At 42.1% G+C, this 19,202-nt stretch overlaps 2 protein-coding genes across 3 annotated transcripts; both read right to left on the bottom strand.

The window, feature by feature from the left end:
- Nucleotides 1-89: 89 nt before the first annotated feature.
- Nucleotides 90-8,246, bottom strand: aurkb (aurora kinase B). Its single transcript, XM_061685904.1, has 9 exons — nucleotides 8,156-8,246; nucleotides 6,698-6,736; nucleotides 5,457-5,532; nucleotides 5,337-5,382; nucleotides 4,000-4,191; nucleotides 3,019-3,157; nucleotides 2,740-2,888; nucleotides 2,476-2,650; nucleotides 90-571 (listed from the first exon to the last, which is right to left on the bottom strand). The coding sequence occupies exons 1-9, from the start codon at nucleotides 8,159-8,161 to the stop codon at nucleotides 398-400; spliced, it is 996 nt and encodes a 331-aa protein (XP_061541888.1). The 5' UTR covers nucleotides 8,162-8,246; the 3' UTR covers nucleotides 90-397.
- Nucleotides 8,247-12,488: 4,242 nt separating this feature from the next.
- On the bottom strand, nucleotides 12,489-19,182 carry LOC133407724 (F-box/LRR-repeat protein 12-like). 2 transcript variants are annotated; one of them, XM_061685902.1, is made up of 3 exons: nucleotides 19,023-19,182; nucleotides 18,810-18,885; nucleotides 12,489-15,131 (listed from the first exon to the last, which is right to left on the bottom strand). In XM_061685902.1, exons 1-3 carry the CDS (start codon nucleotides 19,121-19,123, stop codon nucleotides 14,124-14,126), a joined length of 1,185 nt encoding a protein of 394 aa, XP_061541886.1. In that variant the 5' UTR covers nucleotides 19,124-19,182; the 3' UTR covers nucleotides 12,489-14,123. The 2 variants fall into 2 exon arrangements, with proteins under 2 accessions (XP_061541886.1, XP_061541887.1); XM_061685903.1 differs by having other exon boundaries at nucleotides 18,966-19,116.
- Between the last annotated feature and the right edge of the window lie 20 nt (nucleotides 19,183-19,202).

Genomic DNA, 19,202 nt, shown 5'->3' with positions numbered 1-19,202 from the left:
ACACGCATCAATCACATATGAAATACATGGTGGACAGAAGCCTCACTTGAGATGACTGTGGCTCATACCTTAATTAAAACATTGACTCATTCAACAACACCATTTATTCATGTTTATGAGAATTGAAAGTGGGAAAGTTTTTTCATATACACTTTTGATTATAGCAAAAATTCCAAATTGGATTACAAAAAATAAATCAAATTTGTTTTCATAATTAGGCAGGAATTGCCCTCCTGGAAAGTACTCCATGTGTTTAATCAATCCGTATAATATATGACTTTCATTTATTTAAAAAAAAAAAAAAAAAACGTTTCAACAATATCATTTATTAAGATGCACCGACCGGTAAATAAAAACACCAAACAAAAAAAATAAAGCAGGCAGCTTTGAATTGGTGTCACAGGGTTTTGGTGGGACAGTTGGGGGGTAAGACCCGGCGCGAGTTGTCGCGCACCCATGGGTGATCGATGACACACTGTAGCGTTAGACGATCGGTGGGGCTGTGGCGCAGCAGCTTGCGGATCAGGTCCCGTGCACCCTCGGAGACGACGTTTGGGAATTTCAGATCCACCTGGGGGGTCGGGGGGAGAAAAAAAAAAAAAAAAGCGCAGTTTGAATCGGTTCATAAACCAATAATGACTTCTCAAATTCAGCTTTTATGAGTTGTAATCTTTGATAAAACCTAGAAGACTGTTTAAAGAATTTAGCTTATCCAAATGTGTAATGTTATTACCTTCCAGTCACAGTTTTTACTCAACCACCAAATTTTACAGCAGCATGAAATGCACTTCATTCATTCATCTTCCGTTCCGCTTATCCTCACAGCTAAATGACAAAGGCTAAAAATACCTAACCCACCCCATCAAAGAGGGAATTCAGTGGCAAATGACATTGTAACTAATGTGTAACAGGGCAAACTAAAGCCTCAAGTAGTAGACAGCCTTATTTTCTTTGCCAATTTTTTTTTATGGAAATTAGGCAACCTACCTGGCATGCACCTGAAGTGTAGGGCTGCAATGATTAATCCATAAAATTGATAAAAATCAATAATTAAAAGTGTTGGCAACAAATTTCATTAGCAATTCGTTGTGTCGCGCGATGGTAACGTCAATCAACCGCTGCATCGCGCCATATTGACATCAGTCACCTGCTCCGTTGCACACAGCAGTGGATCCAGAGGGTGCTGAGTCATGGGTATGACCTATTTGGAGCTCTAAACCAATCAATACGCTGACACAGCCGTCCAACTCTGTCGGCTCATCGTGCGCTCCCCGCGCCAGCTCACCACAACAATGACAATTTGAGTCCGGAAAAACTATCGTGTCCGTTTCATTGATCGAACAATAAGTCTATATAGAAATGATCATGACAGGCCTAGCTCACGCATCACGCACTTGTTCACCAAGTGGTTGGTGAACCCTGCTTGTGAACAACTGAGCCTTTCAGGGATGCTCCTTTTATACCCTATCATGACACTCACTCACTTTCCAATTAACCTGTTCACCCGTGGAATGTTCCGAACAGGTTTTGCTCACTGCTCGTTTTTCTTTTTTTCTGATCATGCAGAGATCGGGATCTCAGGTGCAGGGTTCATTTAAATGTGATTTGCATATTCAAATATGGGCGTGGACAGGGAGGAGTCGGCTACTCCAACATGTGCGCTCATTTCCACGTTGATTGGAATGTACGAAGGAAATGTGCTTGATTTCATGAGTACGCAGAGTTTCATACATCTGAAACGTACGACGTTTTCTGGATTTGAGCGTACGCCATGTTTTAGGAGGAAATCCACGCAAGTCTTTGTAAATGAGACCCCTGGACTTTAAATTAATTGACAGTTACACCAGAAACCTGCGCTCCCAGTTATCAGGAGACCCATTGACCACCCCCATAAAGGCAGCAGCCCCCCCCCTTTGACACGGGCTCTCACTCGCTCGATCACCTTGCCGAAGGCTGGGTCAGCCAGGAAGCCCCACCTCTCACCACAAGGTGGCGAGGACACATCAGACCTTTCCCCACCGCCGGGCACCCTGCCAGCGCCCTGAGCTACCCTTTCGTTTGCCTGGGCAGCTCGCGGACAAAGGTCCGTTGGGAGGGAAACTGGCGGTGCACGTCTGCTCCAAGCGCCTTGCGACCGGCAACACCCACGGGATTCGGTCGCCCTGTGCTCGGAACGCACTCTTTTTTATTTCTTCCTCCTTTTCCCATCAAATCAACCTGTTCCCCGTACGGACCAGACCGGTCAAACATTCGTGAGATCGAACAGCCTGCCTAAATTGTGTTCCACGCAACGTTAAGTCCAATTTGCGGCCTACTAAAGTACAGATTGGTGCATATTACACACACACACACACACACACACACACACACAGGTATGATAATGCAGGCATCTATCTGATTGTTTTTTTTGTTTTTTAAATGACTGTCAAGAATGGGCTAATTCCTTCATTACATTATTTTTTTAGATTATTTTACCGTCATAATTCTTTTGTACGTTTCAGATGGAGAGCGACTTTCAAAGGGAGGGTTCCCCACAAGGCATTCAAAACAGAGGACTCCGATGCACCACAGGTCCACCTTCTCGCTGTGGGTGCGGCCCTCGACCATCTCAGGAGGGAGGTAATCCAGGGTTCCACACATTGTACGACGCCTGCACAAATGTCAATGCAGTATGTGAAGTTTGCAATTGTGGCTTTAAAAAAAAAAACCTGTAGTTTCAAAAATCTGAGGGCTGCTTACCTGAGAGAAGGTGCATGAACTGACCAACCAAAATCTGCAATTTTCAGCTGTCCACGATAGCCAAGAAGTAGATTCTCTGGTTTGATATCGCGATGGATCACTTTCTTCGAGTGGCAGTATAACAGTGCATCTGAGATCTCTTCCATGTACTGGAAATGCAAGCGGTGAAAGCTTCAGAACTTATTCACATATAAGCAAACAATATGAGACGAGTCTTCAAAACGACATTGTCGCCATTGACCAAATTGTCATGTCTCATTTTAGAGCACAAAGTCTTACAGTGGCAGTGCGCAGGTCATCAAAGCGTCCGTATTTCTGGAGCTCCTTGTACAGCTCGCCACGTGGCGCATATTCGAGCACCAAAAACACCCTCTTGCGATCATGAAAATAGTTGTAAAAGCGAAGGATGTTGTGATGCCTAAGAAGGAAAAAAATATATATTTATGTATACAGTGGTGCCTTGACTTACAAGTGGCCCGATTTAGGAGCTTTGAGATACGGGCCGTCGCTGAGTCATTTTTTATTAATTTTTTTGCTTTGACTCGTAAGCAAAATTTTGAGATGCAGGCGGGTGGAAGTGAACTGAATGAGCATCAATTTGGAACTCATGATGGTAGCAGCAGAATGAATTCTGAAGTCTACAAAACCATTTTGTCTGGCAATTTAAAGAAAAATGCATCCAAACTAATCGAGTGAAGCTTCATCATGCAACAAGACAATGACCCAAAATAGACTGCCAACACAACAAAGGACTTCATCAGGGGGAAAAAGTGGAAGTTTTCTTTTTTTTTTTTTTTTTTTTCTCTCAACTGGCCAAGTCAATCACGGGGCCTTAACCAAATAGAGCATGCATTTTACCTTTACTTTTGTCTCATAGTCATCTTTTGATCTCAAACTAAAATTTCTTCTTCACTATACAACAACAAAAACAAAGGAATTGACCTTGGCGTTCCAATACTTTTGGAGGGGACTATATGCCTCAAGTGCAGGGGGGTGATGGGGGGGGGGCTGTAAGCACATTCGTACATTAAGAATATAAAAATATGACAATTTCAAGGTGAATTACTTCCACATGCCTGTCAAAGTTAAGATTGGAGTCTTAATATTGTTGTTAAAAAAAAAAAAAAAAAAAATCCTTCTAAATCTAAACCAGGATCCTAGAACGGATTGTGTGTGACCATAGAGGTTTCCACTGTACTATGTAGATGGCTGCGAAGTGAGTCAAGGGAAACAAAATGAAACACAGCAGAAGACACTTACTTGAGGTGGGCCTGGATCTCGATTTCCCTCCTGAGCTGGTGCTCCACGCCCTCCTTCTCCATTTGGGACTTAAACAACACCTTCAGAGCCACAACTGCCTGCAGCTTCTTCACCTTGGCAAGGTACACATTGCCAAACTTGCCCTTCCCCAGGGGTCGACCGATGTCAAAGTCATCAATGGTGATCTGCCTGCTGTAAAAGAGTGGGAGACATTCAATATTGATTCAGGGAGTCTTCTAAACTGATTCAACACCTGGCCACTGGTGGCCGCACAAATCCACATGCACACACACGTTTGTACAGTATAATGCATTTTTACAGTGCATGATTTTGCTTCTACCCATATGTTAAAAATATGAAGTATTATCTGCATTTTGTTAGTTTTCTTCAAAGAATTATTCTAAAGTTAAGCACTTTATTTGAACACAATACTTTCTTTTTATTTTCTTGCTCTTATTTTGAAATTCACAGCCCTACTTTTATTTAGTAAATGAGAAAACACACAGTTGTGCTCATATGTTTGATTACCCAGGCAGAATTTGTAAGATGGGTACAATTCCTTAAAGAAAACATGAAGGGGCAGGCGAATCACATTGCATTTTAATGGGATTCAAATTAAATTGTCAAGCATTTCAGAAAAGCATTATCATGAAACAAAACATAACCATAAAGAAATTAATGATGGTTGTTGTTCAGTCATCAGTCGTATTTAAGAAAACAACAACATTTCTTCACAAATTCTGCCAGGGTATGTAAACTTATGAGCACAACTGTACACATATGCAGTTATACGTACCCTTCTCATACAGGAATGAAAGTGTAGGCTACAACTTTTTCATAACATCTAGGTGGCGGCATACATTTATAAAGATTTTTTTTCCATTTTCCCCTATACCCATGTATAATGCGCACGATTGACTTTCAACAATTTTTGGGGGGGAATTTGCATTATACACAAGAAATTACGGTATTTAAAGTCCCCTGGATATGATCGGCCTTGACATAATTCGACGATCCGTCATTGATCGGCTCTGCAAACAATATTTACTCCACATCACCATCGTGCACAGTATATTCAAATCCAAAAGCTAGTTTATTTTTAGCCTTGTCGTGTGGGTTTTGACGTAGTACTGTAAATATCTGACAACCAATAAGTTTTTTTTTTTTTTTTTTTTTTAAACATGTCGGCGGTGTGGGACAGACAATACGTAATGTCTGGATCAGATTACAAGACAAATTTGGTCTTTCACAATTGCACTATGTCAGACTACTGCAAATATTTCGATATGTTTGACACAAATATCTGTGAAAAAAGCAGGGAATGACTGTTTACTTACTTTGCAACCAAACTGGAGGATGAACCAACACACTCTCTCACAGGTCCTAAAAATTATATACACCATCAGTACAATAAGTGGAAAATCTGTAGTGGCTTTATTTGAAGAGGCTCGCATTACCTGGGATGACGTTTTTGTCTGCGACTAGCCACGGCTTCATCAGTACACACTGTGGGCCCGCCACCATGCTGGGGGTCTGGTCAAATAGGTCAAAGGCAGAAATGAATGACTAATGATCTTTACAGTTACTATAATATGAGTACAATGACATTTATCGAGGGCCATTCTCTTGCAATACAAAGAAAAAATATGTAATAGTAGAAAATATTAGGGATGTCCTGATCACATTTTGAGTATCTGCTGATACATAGTCCAGAGCCTATACCTGTCACTACCAAAACTGACTTTTAATATTTAAAAGAACAAGTAAAAATAATACAGTAACAAGTAAAATAATCATCGTAAAAGATAGAAATAAAAAACTAAATATATTTAGCAAATAGAAATATTTTTGGTAATCTAATTGACCTAAAATGTATTTATTATTTTATTTTATGTATTTATTTTCAGTCTGATTTCATGTCAAGTCACTGATGGTGTAGTGGCACATTTGCCTGACTTCGGTGCAGACAGCGTGGGGTCAGTTCCCATCACTTTTCCACTTTGCATCAGTCCATCTTAGATGAGCTCGGGCCCACAGAAGCCGACGGCGTTTCTGGGTGTTGTTGATAAATGGCTTTTTGCTTTGCATAGTAGGGATCGAAGGTCACGGGCTTTCAATGTTGGTTTTCGGCCTTGCCGCTTACATGCAGTGATTTCTCCAGATTCTCTGAACCCTTTGATGATATTCTGGACCGTAGATGATGAAATCCCTCAATTCCTTGCAACTGCACATTGAGGAACATTATCCTTCAACTGTTCGACTATTTTCTCACACACTTGTTCACACCGAGGTGTTACCTCGCCCCATCTCTGCTTGTGAATGACTGAGCAATTCAGGGAAGCTCCTTTTATACCCAATCATGGCATCCACCTGTTCCCAATTAGCCTGTTCACCTGTGGGATGTTCCAAACAGGTATTTGATGAGCATTGCTCAACTTTCTCAGTCTCTTTTGCCACCCGTCCCAGCTTTTTTGGAATGTGTTGCAGCCATAAAATTCTAAGTTCATGATTATTTGCTAAAAACAATCAAGTTTATCAGTTTGAACATTAAATAGCTTGTCTTTGTACTGTATTCAATTAAATATAGGTTGAACGTGATTTGCAAATCATTGTATTCTGTTTTTATTTATGTTTAACACAACGTCCCAAGTTGATCGGAATTGGGGTTGTAGTTAAACGCTTGTTATAATCATCTTACCTGTTGCTGGAAAGCCCTTGGATGATGATTTTCTTTATTCTATAAAGAAATAAATGTTAATTATTGCATTTCTCAAATGATTGTCCTTAGATTTGTATGCAGTTGGGATGCAAAGTAAAATTTGACATGTATTGTTCATATTTTGCACCACCCATTTTTTAAATGAGGCAGGCAATCTAATATACTGTATTTACACTATATCCCTGCAATACACAACGCATATTTAAGTTTATATTGCTTTATAATTCAATACACCTAAATTGTACAACTCCACTGTTTTTATGCAGCCACTCATAAGATAATTTTTACTGTCTGCTCTGGTATACAATATACCGTTCATAGATATCAACAGCAAGAGTCAGCTAAACGCAAAGAATTGCATACAGGTTCACAGATAACTGCATTTTATTTCCCCCTTGAGGGATTATAGCGTATCATGTAGGTATTTTACTAAAGCCAGAAATACGGCCGCCATTTTCTTCCCATTTCGCTGTGCTGAAAATAGGTAAAGTGAATTGAGCGGAGGTCCACCAAAATCGGGGTTTCTCATTGTTTCGCGCAAGGTAATGCTTGCTCTTTTCAGATTACGTTGTTGGGAAACCCCTTTACCACCTCGTCTTTTATTTTTTTTTAATTCGGTTGAGATTTTCTGCGGTACTGACAAAGACAAAAATGGACGTCGAAAATCACACATTCATAGGATTCGGTGACGATAGAAAACTATATGGTGGCGATTCATTATTATTATTGTTGTTTTCTGTTAACTTTGAAGTAATTCTGACGGTTTGATCATCGAAATGAGATGCTCAGATGGCTCGAGCGTACGCCGCCACTGAAAGAACACGGAAAATTGTTTAAACGTCACATTTTTGTCTCAACTCATAAGAAGCATCCGGGTATTTTTCATACCAAATAGCCAAGTTTTCGATCACACATTTCCTAATGATTTGCATTCATTTCTGGGCAGAAAATGTCAAATCTTCGACATAAAAAGTGGCATGGCCTAAAATTCTCAATCCTTACGAACTAGAGCTCATTTAATTCGTGTAACACTCCTATATCCAATACCGTCTATTCTGATAGAAACTTATGTTGAAGATTTTAGTAACGTACTATATAATGCACATACATTGGGAACAATTGTAAACAACGACTATGCCGGAAACGATGTAGTATTATCCATAACGTTTAAGTGTTTCAGCAACGACGAAAAAAAACAAAACTCGTGTCATGTACAACGATTAACACCTCCAGTGTGTATTTGACTTAGTCTTTTTGTTTGTTGTTGTTTTTAACATAATTTGACGCTAATTTAGGCTCTTAATACAACGTATAGGCTAACTCAACATCGGCTAGGTCTCAACGCTCTATGATCGGATCAAAAGGGTATAAAACTCGGGGTTATCAACTCTCGTACTGCATTACCTCACAATTAAGAAACACAAAACACCCAGTTACCTGCATATTTGTGGGAAATTGTCAACTTTATATCGTGGCTCGAATTCTTCCTCGTCCGAAACGGGACGATTACGACCGCCAACTTTTTCAAAATGCCAAGACGGACGACGAAGCTGGTTGGTCAGCGTGTTGCTAATCGAAAGCTCCCATTGGCCAGGAGGGACAGGAAGAAAGAGGGAAGGAGAAGGTATGATTGGCTTAAATCAAAATCGACCCGCCATCCGTTATAACATGTGTACGTTTAAAAGGAGTCCAGATTTGACCAATTTATGAACAAAAAGTATTCACTCAAGTGCTTAGTTCATATTTTACAAATTTATGAAAAAAAAGTAGTCACTCAAAGTGCTTAGTATTTTAATTGTATTTTACGTTAAGTTTTTATCAAAAAGCAAAGTCTACAAAACAATTTTAATACTGATCGTTAACATACGCCATCATCTAATTTAATTGTACCCATTGACAATAAATCTTGCCAAAGGATTTTTACCTACAAATATTTTTGTATCATGTATGTGATATGAATGTGTCAAAAATTCACATCAAATGGCACTTTTAAACACATGAACAAAAATATGGCAATTGTTTATTAATACAGTATTGTATTCATCTGTTTGCTTTGTTTGAAAAAGAAGACAGACATACTATGCTTCAGATATTGCAATTAATTTCATTTCATAAAGCAGATAGGATGGCTAGCCTTCATGATGGTTTTGTGGACATCTTTTCCTTTCAGCTTGTCCCTTTAGGGGTCGCCACAGCGCGTCACCCTTTTCCATGTAAGCCTATCTCCTGCATCCTCCTCTCGAACACCAACTGCCCTCATGTCTTCCCTCACAAAATCCATCAACCTTCTCTTTGGTCTTCCTCTAGTCTTCCTGGCAGCTCCATCCTCATCATCCTTCTACCAATATACTCACTATTTCTCCTCTGGACGTGTCCAAACCATCGAGGTCTGGTCTCTCTAACGTTGTCTCCAAAACAACGAACCTTGGCTGTCCCTCTGATGAGCTCATTTCTAATTTTATGCAACCTGGTCTCTCCGAGCAAACCTCAACATCTTCATTTCCACCACCTCCAGCTCTGCATTCCTGTTGTCTCTTCAGTGCCACTGTCTCTAATCCGTACATCATGGCTGGCCTTACCACTGTTTTATAAACTTTGCCCTTCATCCTAGCAGAGACTCTTATGTCACATAACACACCTGACACATTCCTCCACCCGTTCCAACCTGCTTGGACCCGTTTCTTCACTTCCTGACCACACTCACCATTGCTCTGGACGGTTGACCCCAAGTATTTAAAGTCCTCCACCATTGATATCTCTTTTCCCTGTAGCCTCGCTTTTCCCTCACCAACACTCTCATTCAAAGAGTATCAGATCGAGTAATGAGGCTGAAACTTGAACTTGACGGTGTTATGTATAATATGATTAGTGGCTTTGCCCCACAGGTAGGATGTGACCTAGGAGGTGAAAGAGAAATTCTGGAAGATGGACGAAGTAGTTCTGAGCATCCCAGACAGAGAGAGAGTTGTGATTGGTGCAGATTGTAATGGACATGTTGGTGAAGGAAATAGGGGTGATGAAGAAGTGATGGGTAAGTACGGCATCCAGGAAAGGAACTTGGGAAGGACAGCTGGTGGTAGACTTTGCAAAAAGGATGCAAAGGGCTGTAGTGGACACTTTTTTCCAGAAGAAGCAGGAACATAGGGTGACCTACAAAAGCGGAGGTAGAAGCATGCAGGTGGATTAGATTTTGTGGAGGTTACTGACTGTAAAGTAGTGGTAGGGGAGAGTGTGGCTAGACAGCATAGGATGGTGGTATGTAAGATGACTTTGGTGGTAGGGAGGGAGATTAAGAAGACAAAAGGCAGAGCAGAGAACCATGTGGTGGAAGCTGAGACAGAACGAGTGTTGTGCAGCTTTTCGGGAAGAGGTGAGACAGGCTCTCGGTGGACAGGAGGAGCTTCCAGAAGACTGGACCACTGCAGCCAAGGTGATCAGAGAGGCAGGCACGAGAGTAGTTGGTGTATCTTCTGGCAGGAAAGGAGAGAAGGAGACTTGGTGGTGGAACCGAACAGTGCAGGAAATCATACAAGAAAAAAGGTTAGCTAAGAAGAAGTGGGACACTGAGAGGACCGAGGAGAGGCAAAAGGAATACATTGAGATGCGACAGGTGCAAAGGTAGAGGTCGCAAAGGCCAAACAAGAGACATATGATGTCATGTATGCCAGGTTGGACACTAAAGAAGGAGAAAAGGATCTATACAGGTTGGCCAGACAGAGGGATAGAGATGGGAAGGATGTGCAGCAGGTTCGGGTGATTAAGGATAGAGATGGAAATATATTGACAGGTGCCAGTAGTGTGCTAGATAGATGGAAATAATTATTCGAGGAGTTGATGAATGAGGAAAATCAGAGAGAAGGGAGAGTAGAAGAGGCAAGTCTGGTGGACCAGTAAGTGGCAATGATTAGTAAGGGGGAAGTTAAAAAGGCATTAAAGAGGATGAAAAATGGAAAGGCAGTTGGTCCTGATGACATTCCTGTGGAGGTATGGAAGCATCTAGGAGAGATGGCTGTGGAGGTTTTGACCAGCTTGTTCAATAGAATTCTAGCATGTGAGAAGATGCCTGAGGAATGGAGGAAAAGTGTGCTGGTGCCCATTTTTAAGAACAAGGGTGATGTGCAGAGCTGTGGGAACTATAGAGGAATAAAGTTGATGAGCCACACAATGAAGTTATGGGAAAGAGTAGTGGAGGCTAGACTCAGGACAGAAGTGAGTATTTGCGAACAACAGTATGGCTTCATGCCTAGAAAGAGTACCACAGATGCATTATTTGCCTTGAGGATGTTGATGGAAAAGTACAGAGAAGGTAAGAAGGAGCTACATTATGTCTTTGTAGATCTAGAGAAAGCCTATGACAGAGTACCCAGAGAGGAACTGTGGTACTGCACGGGAAAGTCTGAAGTGGCAAAGAATTATGTTAGAATAATACAGGACATGTACGAGGGCAGCAGAACAGTCGTGAGGTGTGCTGTAGGTGTGACAGACGAATTTAAGGTGGCGGTGGGACTGTATTAGGGATCATCCCTGAGCCCCTTCCTGTTTGCAGTGGTGATGGATAGGCTGACAGATGAGGTCAGACTGGAATCCCCGTGGACCATGATGTTTGCAGATGACATTGTGATCTGCAGTGAAAGCAGGGAGCAGGTGGAGGAACAGTTAGAAAGATGGAGGCATGCACTGGAAAGCAGAGGAATGAAGATTAGCCGTAGTAAAACAGAATATATGTGCATGAATAAGAGAGGTGGTGGGGGAAGAGTGAGGCTACAGGGGAAGACTTTAAATACTTGGGTCAACCGTCCAGAGCAATAGTGAGTGTGGTCAGGAAGTGAAAAAACAGGTCCAAGCAGGTTGGAACGGGTGGACGAAGGTGTCAGGTGTGTTATATGACAGAAGAGTCTCTGCTAGGATGAAGTGCAAAGTTTATAAAACAGTGGTGAGGTCAGCCATGATGTACGGATTAGAGACAGCGGCACTGAAGAGACAACAGGAAGCAGAACTGGAGGTAGCGGAAATGAAGATGTTGAGGTTCGCTCTCGGAGTGACCGGGTCGGATAAAATTAGAAATGAGCTCATCAGAGGGACAACCAAGGTTTGATGTTTTGGAGACAAAGTTAGAGAAAGCAGACTTCGATGGTTTGGACACGTCCAGAGGAGAAATAGTGAGTATATTGGTAGAAGGATGATGAGGATGGAGCTGCCAGGCAAGACAGCTGGAGGAAGACCAAAGAGAAGGTTGATGGATGTCGTGAGGGAAGACATGAGGGCAGTTGGTGTTCGAGAGGAGGATCCAGGAAATAGGCTTACATGGAAAAGGATGACACGCTGTGGCGACCCCTAAAGGGACAAGCCGAAAGGAAAAGAAAAAGACCCTTGCTGTCTCTTCTCCCTGTAGCCTCACTCTTCCCCCACCTACCCTCTCATTCTTACTTCGGCTAATCTTCATTCCTCTGCTTTCCAGTGCATGCCTCCATCTTTCTAACTGTTCAACCTCCTCCTCTCACTGCAGATCACAATGTCATCTGCAAACATCAAGGTCCACGGGGATTCCAGTCTAACCTCATTTGTCAGCCTATCCATCACCACTGCAAACAGGAAGGGGCTCAGGGCCGATCCCTGATGCAGTCCCACCTCCACCTTAAATTCATCTGTCACATTTATAGCTATATATTTATGTGGACATCTATAGTCTGTAAATACTGAGGTGGATTTATGTAATTGTCAAAGATCTTTAAAAGAACAGAACCTGTGTCCTTAAAGTCGAATCAACTTACACTATCTTATTTAGATGTTAAATTGTCATTGAATGTAACACATATTGAGAATTCAATGAATGGAGGGAATGAACAAAAGAAAAACAACTGCATTTGTTTTAAAAGACTCATATTGTATATACAAATGTGAAGGTCTGACAGCCCAAACCCAAAATCACCACATGCATATAACCACTCACTTATTTACAAGAGATTCTTGACACTGAGTAGTACTTTTATCAAGTTACAGCACTTGTTGCCTTACAGAAGGTGTGGGGAACCTTTTTCGCAGAATTCTTCTAAAATTGTACGAAATGTAGGAAAAACCTATGATGCAATATTGAAACAACTCCATCCATTCATGTATCTTCTTCTCTCACCGGGATCAGGAGTAAGCCTAATCGAGCTGACTTTGGGTGAGTGGGGGTGTTCACCCTGGACTGGTCACCAGGGCACATGTAGACAAGCCATCCACACATTTATACCTAAGGACAATTGGGAGTCTTCAATGAAACTAACATATGTTTTTGTGGAAGGAAGCCGGAATACCCAGAGAAACTGGAGCGCAAACTCCACACTGGAAGGCCAATACCCAAACCTCAGAACTCTGAGGCAGATGTGCTCGCCAGCGCAACACATTCATTGTACACATTGGTGCATTGAGATACAAGTGACTCAACTTACAAGTTTTAACGAGATTCCGTAATTTCTCGTGTATAATGTGCACCCATGTATAATACGCACCCCCAAAGTTGACCTCAAAATTCTGGAAAACCCTTCTACCCATGTATAATGCATTCTTACAGTGCATGATTTTGCTTCTACACATATGATCAAAACATGAAGTACTATGCCTTTCAGTCTATTAGTTTAATCATAACGCTAAATAGCATATATGCAGTGGTGCCATCACATGTAGGCAGAAAATAACAGTACTCAGTGTCGTAGTCTTTATCCTCTTCCAAGAAAGACTATTATTGGTGCCATACTAATGAGCTGAGGAGTTGATACCTAACATTGAACAATATATCCGTGTCTTATACTGCCCCCAGGTGGCCACGGGAGGCACACCAGAAAGAGCAGCACAAAGGCCACAAAAACACTTACATTATTTTGAATTCTGTGTAAATATGTCATCACTGTATTTTTATCAAGTACAAGCTATTTTTCCTCATTAAAATACAGTACACATTACAACAACTTTTGGGGAAGACTGGAACAGATTGATGGTATTTCTGCTCATTTCAATGGGAAAACATGATTTGAGAGTCACAGAACAAATTAAACTTGTATCTCAAGGCACCATTGTATTATGATATTTTGTGGCAAATGTTTTAGGACATTATATAGCAAGTCCTCTGGGATTTGACTTTATTTTAGAACTGCGTGGCAGGCCAGCTCAAACATTCTCATGGGCCTGATACTACTGTATGACCCGCGGGCGGTAGGTTCTCAACCTCTGCTTTATACAGAAAAAGATGTCAGGTTCATTTCCCCTAAGAGTTGTAATGAAACCGTTTACTGGAGACAATGTGGTAAAGTACCGGTATTTTCCGGGTACCAAATTACTTTTCTACAATTTAATCTTCCAAAACTTTGGGTCGAGATTTAAATGAAACAGTGCTATGATTCATTAGTTAAATTGGATGCTTCACTTAATCTGGATTTATCTGAACAGAGCAATTTCTGAAGGCCAGTGTGCAGCATGGCAGGACGACAGCCAGCGAGCGACTCAGATTTCTAATCAGTTTATCCGGTTTGCTCTCGTTATCACCGCCCGCAGCCTCCTCCTCGCCCTCCTGCCCCCCCTCACCACCGCCCTCTCCGTCGGGTGGGCACAGCCGAGGCTGGAAGACCACATCCAAAAACTCCAGTCTGTGGAAGCCGGGGAGACGGCGGAGCATCGTGCAGTTGTGGACGATCTGCATCTCGCCGAGAGTGCAGGCCTTCAGGTAGAGGCGCTTCAGGTCCTTGAGGTGGCTGGCGCAGAGGAACCCGGGTACCACCTCCTTGCCGCCAAGGCTCAGCTCCTCTAGTCCGAGCCATCCCGATCCTAACCCTGAGGAGGCCATTGGCCTCTGGTAACCCTGCCGCGTGGTGATGTTCATTTCCAGAAATTTAAGCCGGAACAGACCTTCCAAGCCACAGACCCCTTCCTTGGCGGCACAGCCTCTGAGCCCATTTGCAGTCACACGAAACGTGTCGCACAACTCCAGTCGACTTAGCCTCTCCCATGATGTTAGACTCTGCAGATGCTGGTCCTTGAAAGAGGGAACATTGTTGAGGATTAAACATTCAATAGAAATCCCAGCATGTGCACCGCATCTTGTTCCTTTCTGTTTAACGCTGGAAGTTGCCTGCGTGCTCTCTTGAGACGAAGCAGGCAGGTCCTGGTTGAAGAAGCCCTGAGGCAGCTCACAGCCTCGCAGCTCCAGCACCTTCAAAAATGGCGGTAGGAGCTGGCAACTGGGGAGGCTTCTCAAGTCCGCGTGCAGAAGGTAGAGGTTGCTCAGGCGAGGGCACTTTGTGGACAAAGCTTTGAGCCAAGCCTCAGAGAGGAAGGTGCCTCCACGGACAGAGAGGAGCAAACCACGCAAGCGTAAGCATCTTAGTCCACCACCGAGATACTGGCGCAGAAGGACCCACAGGATACGGGATGTCATCTTATTGAGAAGAGAGAGAAACATACAGTGGATATAAAAAGTCTACACACCCCTGTTCAAATGCCAGATTTTTGTCATCTAAAAAAATGAGAACAGGATAACACAAACCTGTACCTGAACTTAATTAAAAAGAAAAATAATGAAGACGTGCATACCCTCTTACAACTGGGGATGTGGCTACGTTCCGAATTAACCAATCATTCCAATTCATGTTAAATGGGAGTCAGCACACTGTCACCATTTAAAGTGCCCCTGATTAACCCCAAATAAAGTTAATTTATTTATTTATTTTATTTATGAAATTTCTAGCATGAGCATTAAGGTTTTGTGCTGATATTTTTTTTATTTGGAACAATTCATAATTCCCTCCACCTTTTTACTAAGGCCCCAGTACCAGCTGAAGAAAAACAGCCCCAATGCACGATGTTGCCACTACCATGCTTCACTGTAAGTATGGTGTTCTTTTGGTGATGTGCAGTGTTGTGTTTCCTCCAAAATTCCTGCATTTCCTTCAATTTCCTTCCTGTTGGACTCTTGGCAGCATCCTTTACCTGTTTTCTTTGAAACTGGCAGTCATTTCCAATAATATCAATCTGTTTTTGGAGCAATCGGTAAATAACTAATCCCCTGGGTCCCCACAGATCATTCTTTTTATCCATCCATCCATCCATTTTCTGAGCCGCTTCCCCTCACTCGCGGGCGTGCTGGAGCCTATCCCAGCTATCATCGGGCAGGAGGCGTGGTACACCCTGAACTGGTTGCCAGCCAATCGCAGGGCACATACAAACAAACAACCATTCGGACTCACAGTCACACCTACGGGCAATTTAGAGTCGTCAATTAACCTAACACGCATGTTTTTGGGATGTGGGAGGAAACCGGAGTGCCCGGAGAAAACCCACACAGGCGGGGCCGGGAATTGAACCCCGATCCTCATAACTGTGAGGCAGATGCTCTAACCAGTCGTGCCGCTAATTCTTTTTATTTTAACATAAATTAAACAATCTGGACATTAAGGCAATAAGGCAAAATACATTTTCTTCACGCAGAAAAATATTTATTTACACTGTACAAGAACATGTTTATGTACACATTTAAGATTAAAAATAAAATTTGCCTCATTTCTTTGTTTTTTTTGTTCTGGCCTCCAACTTGAGCCAGGCCCATCTCCACCTGCACCTGATGCCTGCTTCAAGCTGTGCCACATGAATAGCATCCTCCTCTTTAAACACTCTCCATCCATCCATCCATTTTCTGAGTCGCTTCTCCTCACAAGGGTCGCGGGAGTGCTGAAGCAGTTGCCAGCCAATCGCAGGGCACATACAAACAAACAACCATCCACACTCACATTCACACTTTCGGGCAATTTAGAGACTTCAATTAACCTACCATGCATGTTTTTGGGATGTGGGAGGAAACCGGAGTGCCCGGAGAAAACCCACACAGGCACGGGGAGAACATGCAAACGCCACACAGGCGGGAATTGAACCCTGGTCCTCAGAACTGTGAGGCAGACGCTCTAACCAGTCGTCCACGGTGCCGCTTAAGCACTCTCATTCTGGAAAAAGAATTGACTAAAATCAGTCTGTTTCACTTCATTTTTCACTATTACCAACTTCAAAGACTAATCCCAAATACATCCTCCAGGAAAATATTAAGTTCAATATTTTTCAGTTTTTATTGGCTATTTCATAATTTTCAATTAGTTCATTCTGTGTTGTGACATAATCCCTCACATCGCTCCGTCGCTTAATACATTTAACATTAACATCCGTAAACTAATTAAATAATTGTTGGCCCGTTTCCTAATTAATTCAAGATGTACAACGGATCAGCTCTTGTCACCGATGTTATGTGTGCTTCGCGGTTCCGCTGGGACTGCAACCAGGGCCAGGACCCGCAGCACATCAACGCGAAAATACAAAAGACCAGTGCAACAAATACGACACTGGCTGATCTGGTGAGCAAAAATGTTGCTTAAACGTAAGAGTAGCAATAGAGGATGTCCACTCCAGAGGTGGGTAGAGTAGACAAATATTGTACTCAAGTAAGAATACTGTTACTTGACAATAATGTGACTCAAGTAAGAAGTAGTCCTCCAAAAAATTACTTAAGAGTAAAAAGTACACAGTGAAATAATTACTCAAGCACTGAGTAAATAGTGAGTAACTTTTGATTTTTTTTAACCACAGCATGAACATCACTTAAAAAAAAAAAGAATACAAACTAAAATGTGAATGTGCAAATTCTGATATTGCTGTGTGTGCGTGTTTGTGTGTATGCAGTCAAAACTACAAACAAACATCTTCAATTTACTTCCCAGTGTTTTCTCAAGTTACAAGTGAGCTGAAATACCCGCGTTTGGGCAGACAGTGCCAGACAAATACTAGAATACGTGAAAGCTGTTGTTTTTGTTCGTCTAGCGCACCGATGCCTTCATGGTAATGACGACCTTCCCAGCATGGCCGCCATATCGGCACAACGATCAGCGGGGCTGGCTTATCTAGTGTTAATACCTATGCCCGGGAAGCCCTATGGAAGACGTCGTGTGACTTTCTTGTGTCGTTTGATTGGTGAACTAGACTTAAACGTCACTAATGCTTAAATTGGATTGGCGCAAACAGTGCCCAATGCAGAAGTTGTAGTCTCGCGCACTAAATAGTTGATAAATACGCAATAATTGATCAATAAAAATAGCGAGCATCAATTAGACATTGTAAAAGTAACGTTACTTTTTAGCAGAAGCGGCGGAAGTGTTTTTTCTGGTCTCGTCAACTCCTGTGACTTATCCAAAGCAGGTCCCGAGCGGACAGGCGGAACCTCAGGCCAATGCGTTCAACATATTAGTGTGCCGCGGAGTAATATTCACAATTCCATGTGTGTGCGGATGGTGGATGTATGGAATGGATCTAGCTACCAGCGTTCAATGAGTACGAAAAAGCCTAGGGCGACAGCCTCTGAGCACATTTGCAGTCACACGTATACACTGTAAAGTGTCAGATTTACTCATATTTTATACAGCGGTTTGTCGTTGTCGGGCGTGGCGTACCCCCCCCACCTCCAAAGTGCCAACTTTTCAGCAAAACATAAAAACGACATCTAGCTTGAGTTTCCAAATACCATTTTGTACAAGTTGGTATTGCTCTTTTTGTTTTATTATTTGTTTAACCAGGTAAGGGAATTGAGTATTGGGAGAGATATGTCTCAAAATTATTTGCACGTGTTTTTAAAATCCACAAATATATCCTGCGATTTACACGTATATGTTTCAAATTCAGAAATTATTTGCATGTGTTTTTCAAATTCACAAATATATCCGTGGTTTACACGTGTTTTTAAATGTTGTGTGTGCATGTATCATGACTTATCATTTGTAAATATTCCATTTTGCTTGTGAATTGTTGAAAGTTCGTTTGTGGCTCAGCGGGCACGTGCATTTATTTTTGAGACTTCACTATATTTCGACTGAGAGAAGTAAAAAGTCGCAACAACAACAGATTATAATGTTTCAGACTCAACCATTACAGAATAGCAATCCAATATGAGGTACTAAATTGTAGCAGCAGTAAAGTACACAAACCTTGAACAAACAAATGCAGGATTCATTTTCAAGTTCAATGTTAAAGTTACCGAGCATTAAGGGCTGGAAGTGAAGATATATTGTTCCATTTTTCTTACCCCTTTCCACGCAGTCAAGTCGACAAGTCTCCACAGTTTCTGATCCTTTACGAGACGTCTCCACCGCTTACACACTCTGAAAGGACGACATTTCAACATCACACGTAACTTTAAATCACGTGAGAAGAGTCAAGAGTAAATACAAGTATTCCTCACAAGATAATAACGGAACAGGATTTATTTTTGGGAGACTCAATCTTCATTCGCTCTCACCTCCCAGCTCTGACAAGCTCGCGCACGCTCAAATATGACAGCACGTCAATTAAAACGTTTTCTGGAAGGTAGTCGAGGTTACACGTTGTAAATTCATCCATTGTGTAAACAAAACTGTGAACTATACACCTCTTTCTTTTTTTAGCACGGACTACTATGTCGAAGCACACCAGGTGCGCC

This window comes from Phycodurus eques, chromosome 9 (genome assembly GCF_024500275.1).
Source record: "Phycodurus eques isolate BA_2022a chromosome 9, UOR_Pequ_1.1, whole genome shotgun sequence".
Classification (NCBI taxonomy): Eukaryota; Metazoa; Chordata; class Actinopteri; order Syngnathiformes; family Syngnathidae; genus Phycodurus; species Phycodurus eques.
The sequence above is the reverse complement of the archived record's forward strand: the minus strand, read 5'-3'. Positions and strand labels throughout refer to the sequence as shown.

What these genes read in the sequence shown, in the direction of transcription:
- aurkb (XM_061685904.1), bottom strand. An exon ending in CAAGGGCTTTCCAGCAACAG is followed by an intron (nt 5,533 to 6,697) that starts GTAAGATGATTA and finishes CTATTTGACCAG; the next exon opens with ACCCCCAGCATGGTGGCGGG. An exon ending in AGACAAAAACGTCATCCCAG is followed by an intron (nt 5,383 to 5,456) that starts GTAATGCGAGCC and finishes TATAATTTTTAG; the next exon opens with GACCTGTGAGAGAGTGTGTT.
- LOC133407724 (XM_061685902.1), bottom strand. Translation starts at nt 19,123, where the DNA reads ATGGATGAATTTACAACGTGTAACCTCGACTACCTTCCAGAAAACGTT. An exon ending in GAGCTTGTCAGAGCTGGGAG is followed by an intron (nt 18,886 to 19,022) that starts GTGAGAGCGAAT and finishes TCGTCCTTTCAG; the next exon opens with AGTGTGTAAGCGGTGGAGAC. An exon ending in ACTTGACTGCGTGGAAAGGG is followed by an intron (nt 15,132 to 18,809) that starts GTAAGAAAAATG and finishes CTTCTCAATAAG; the next exon opens with ATGACATCCCGTATCCTGTG.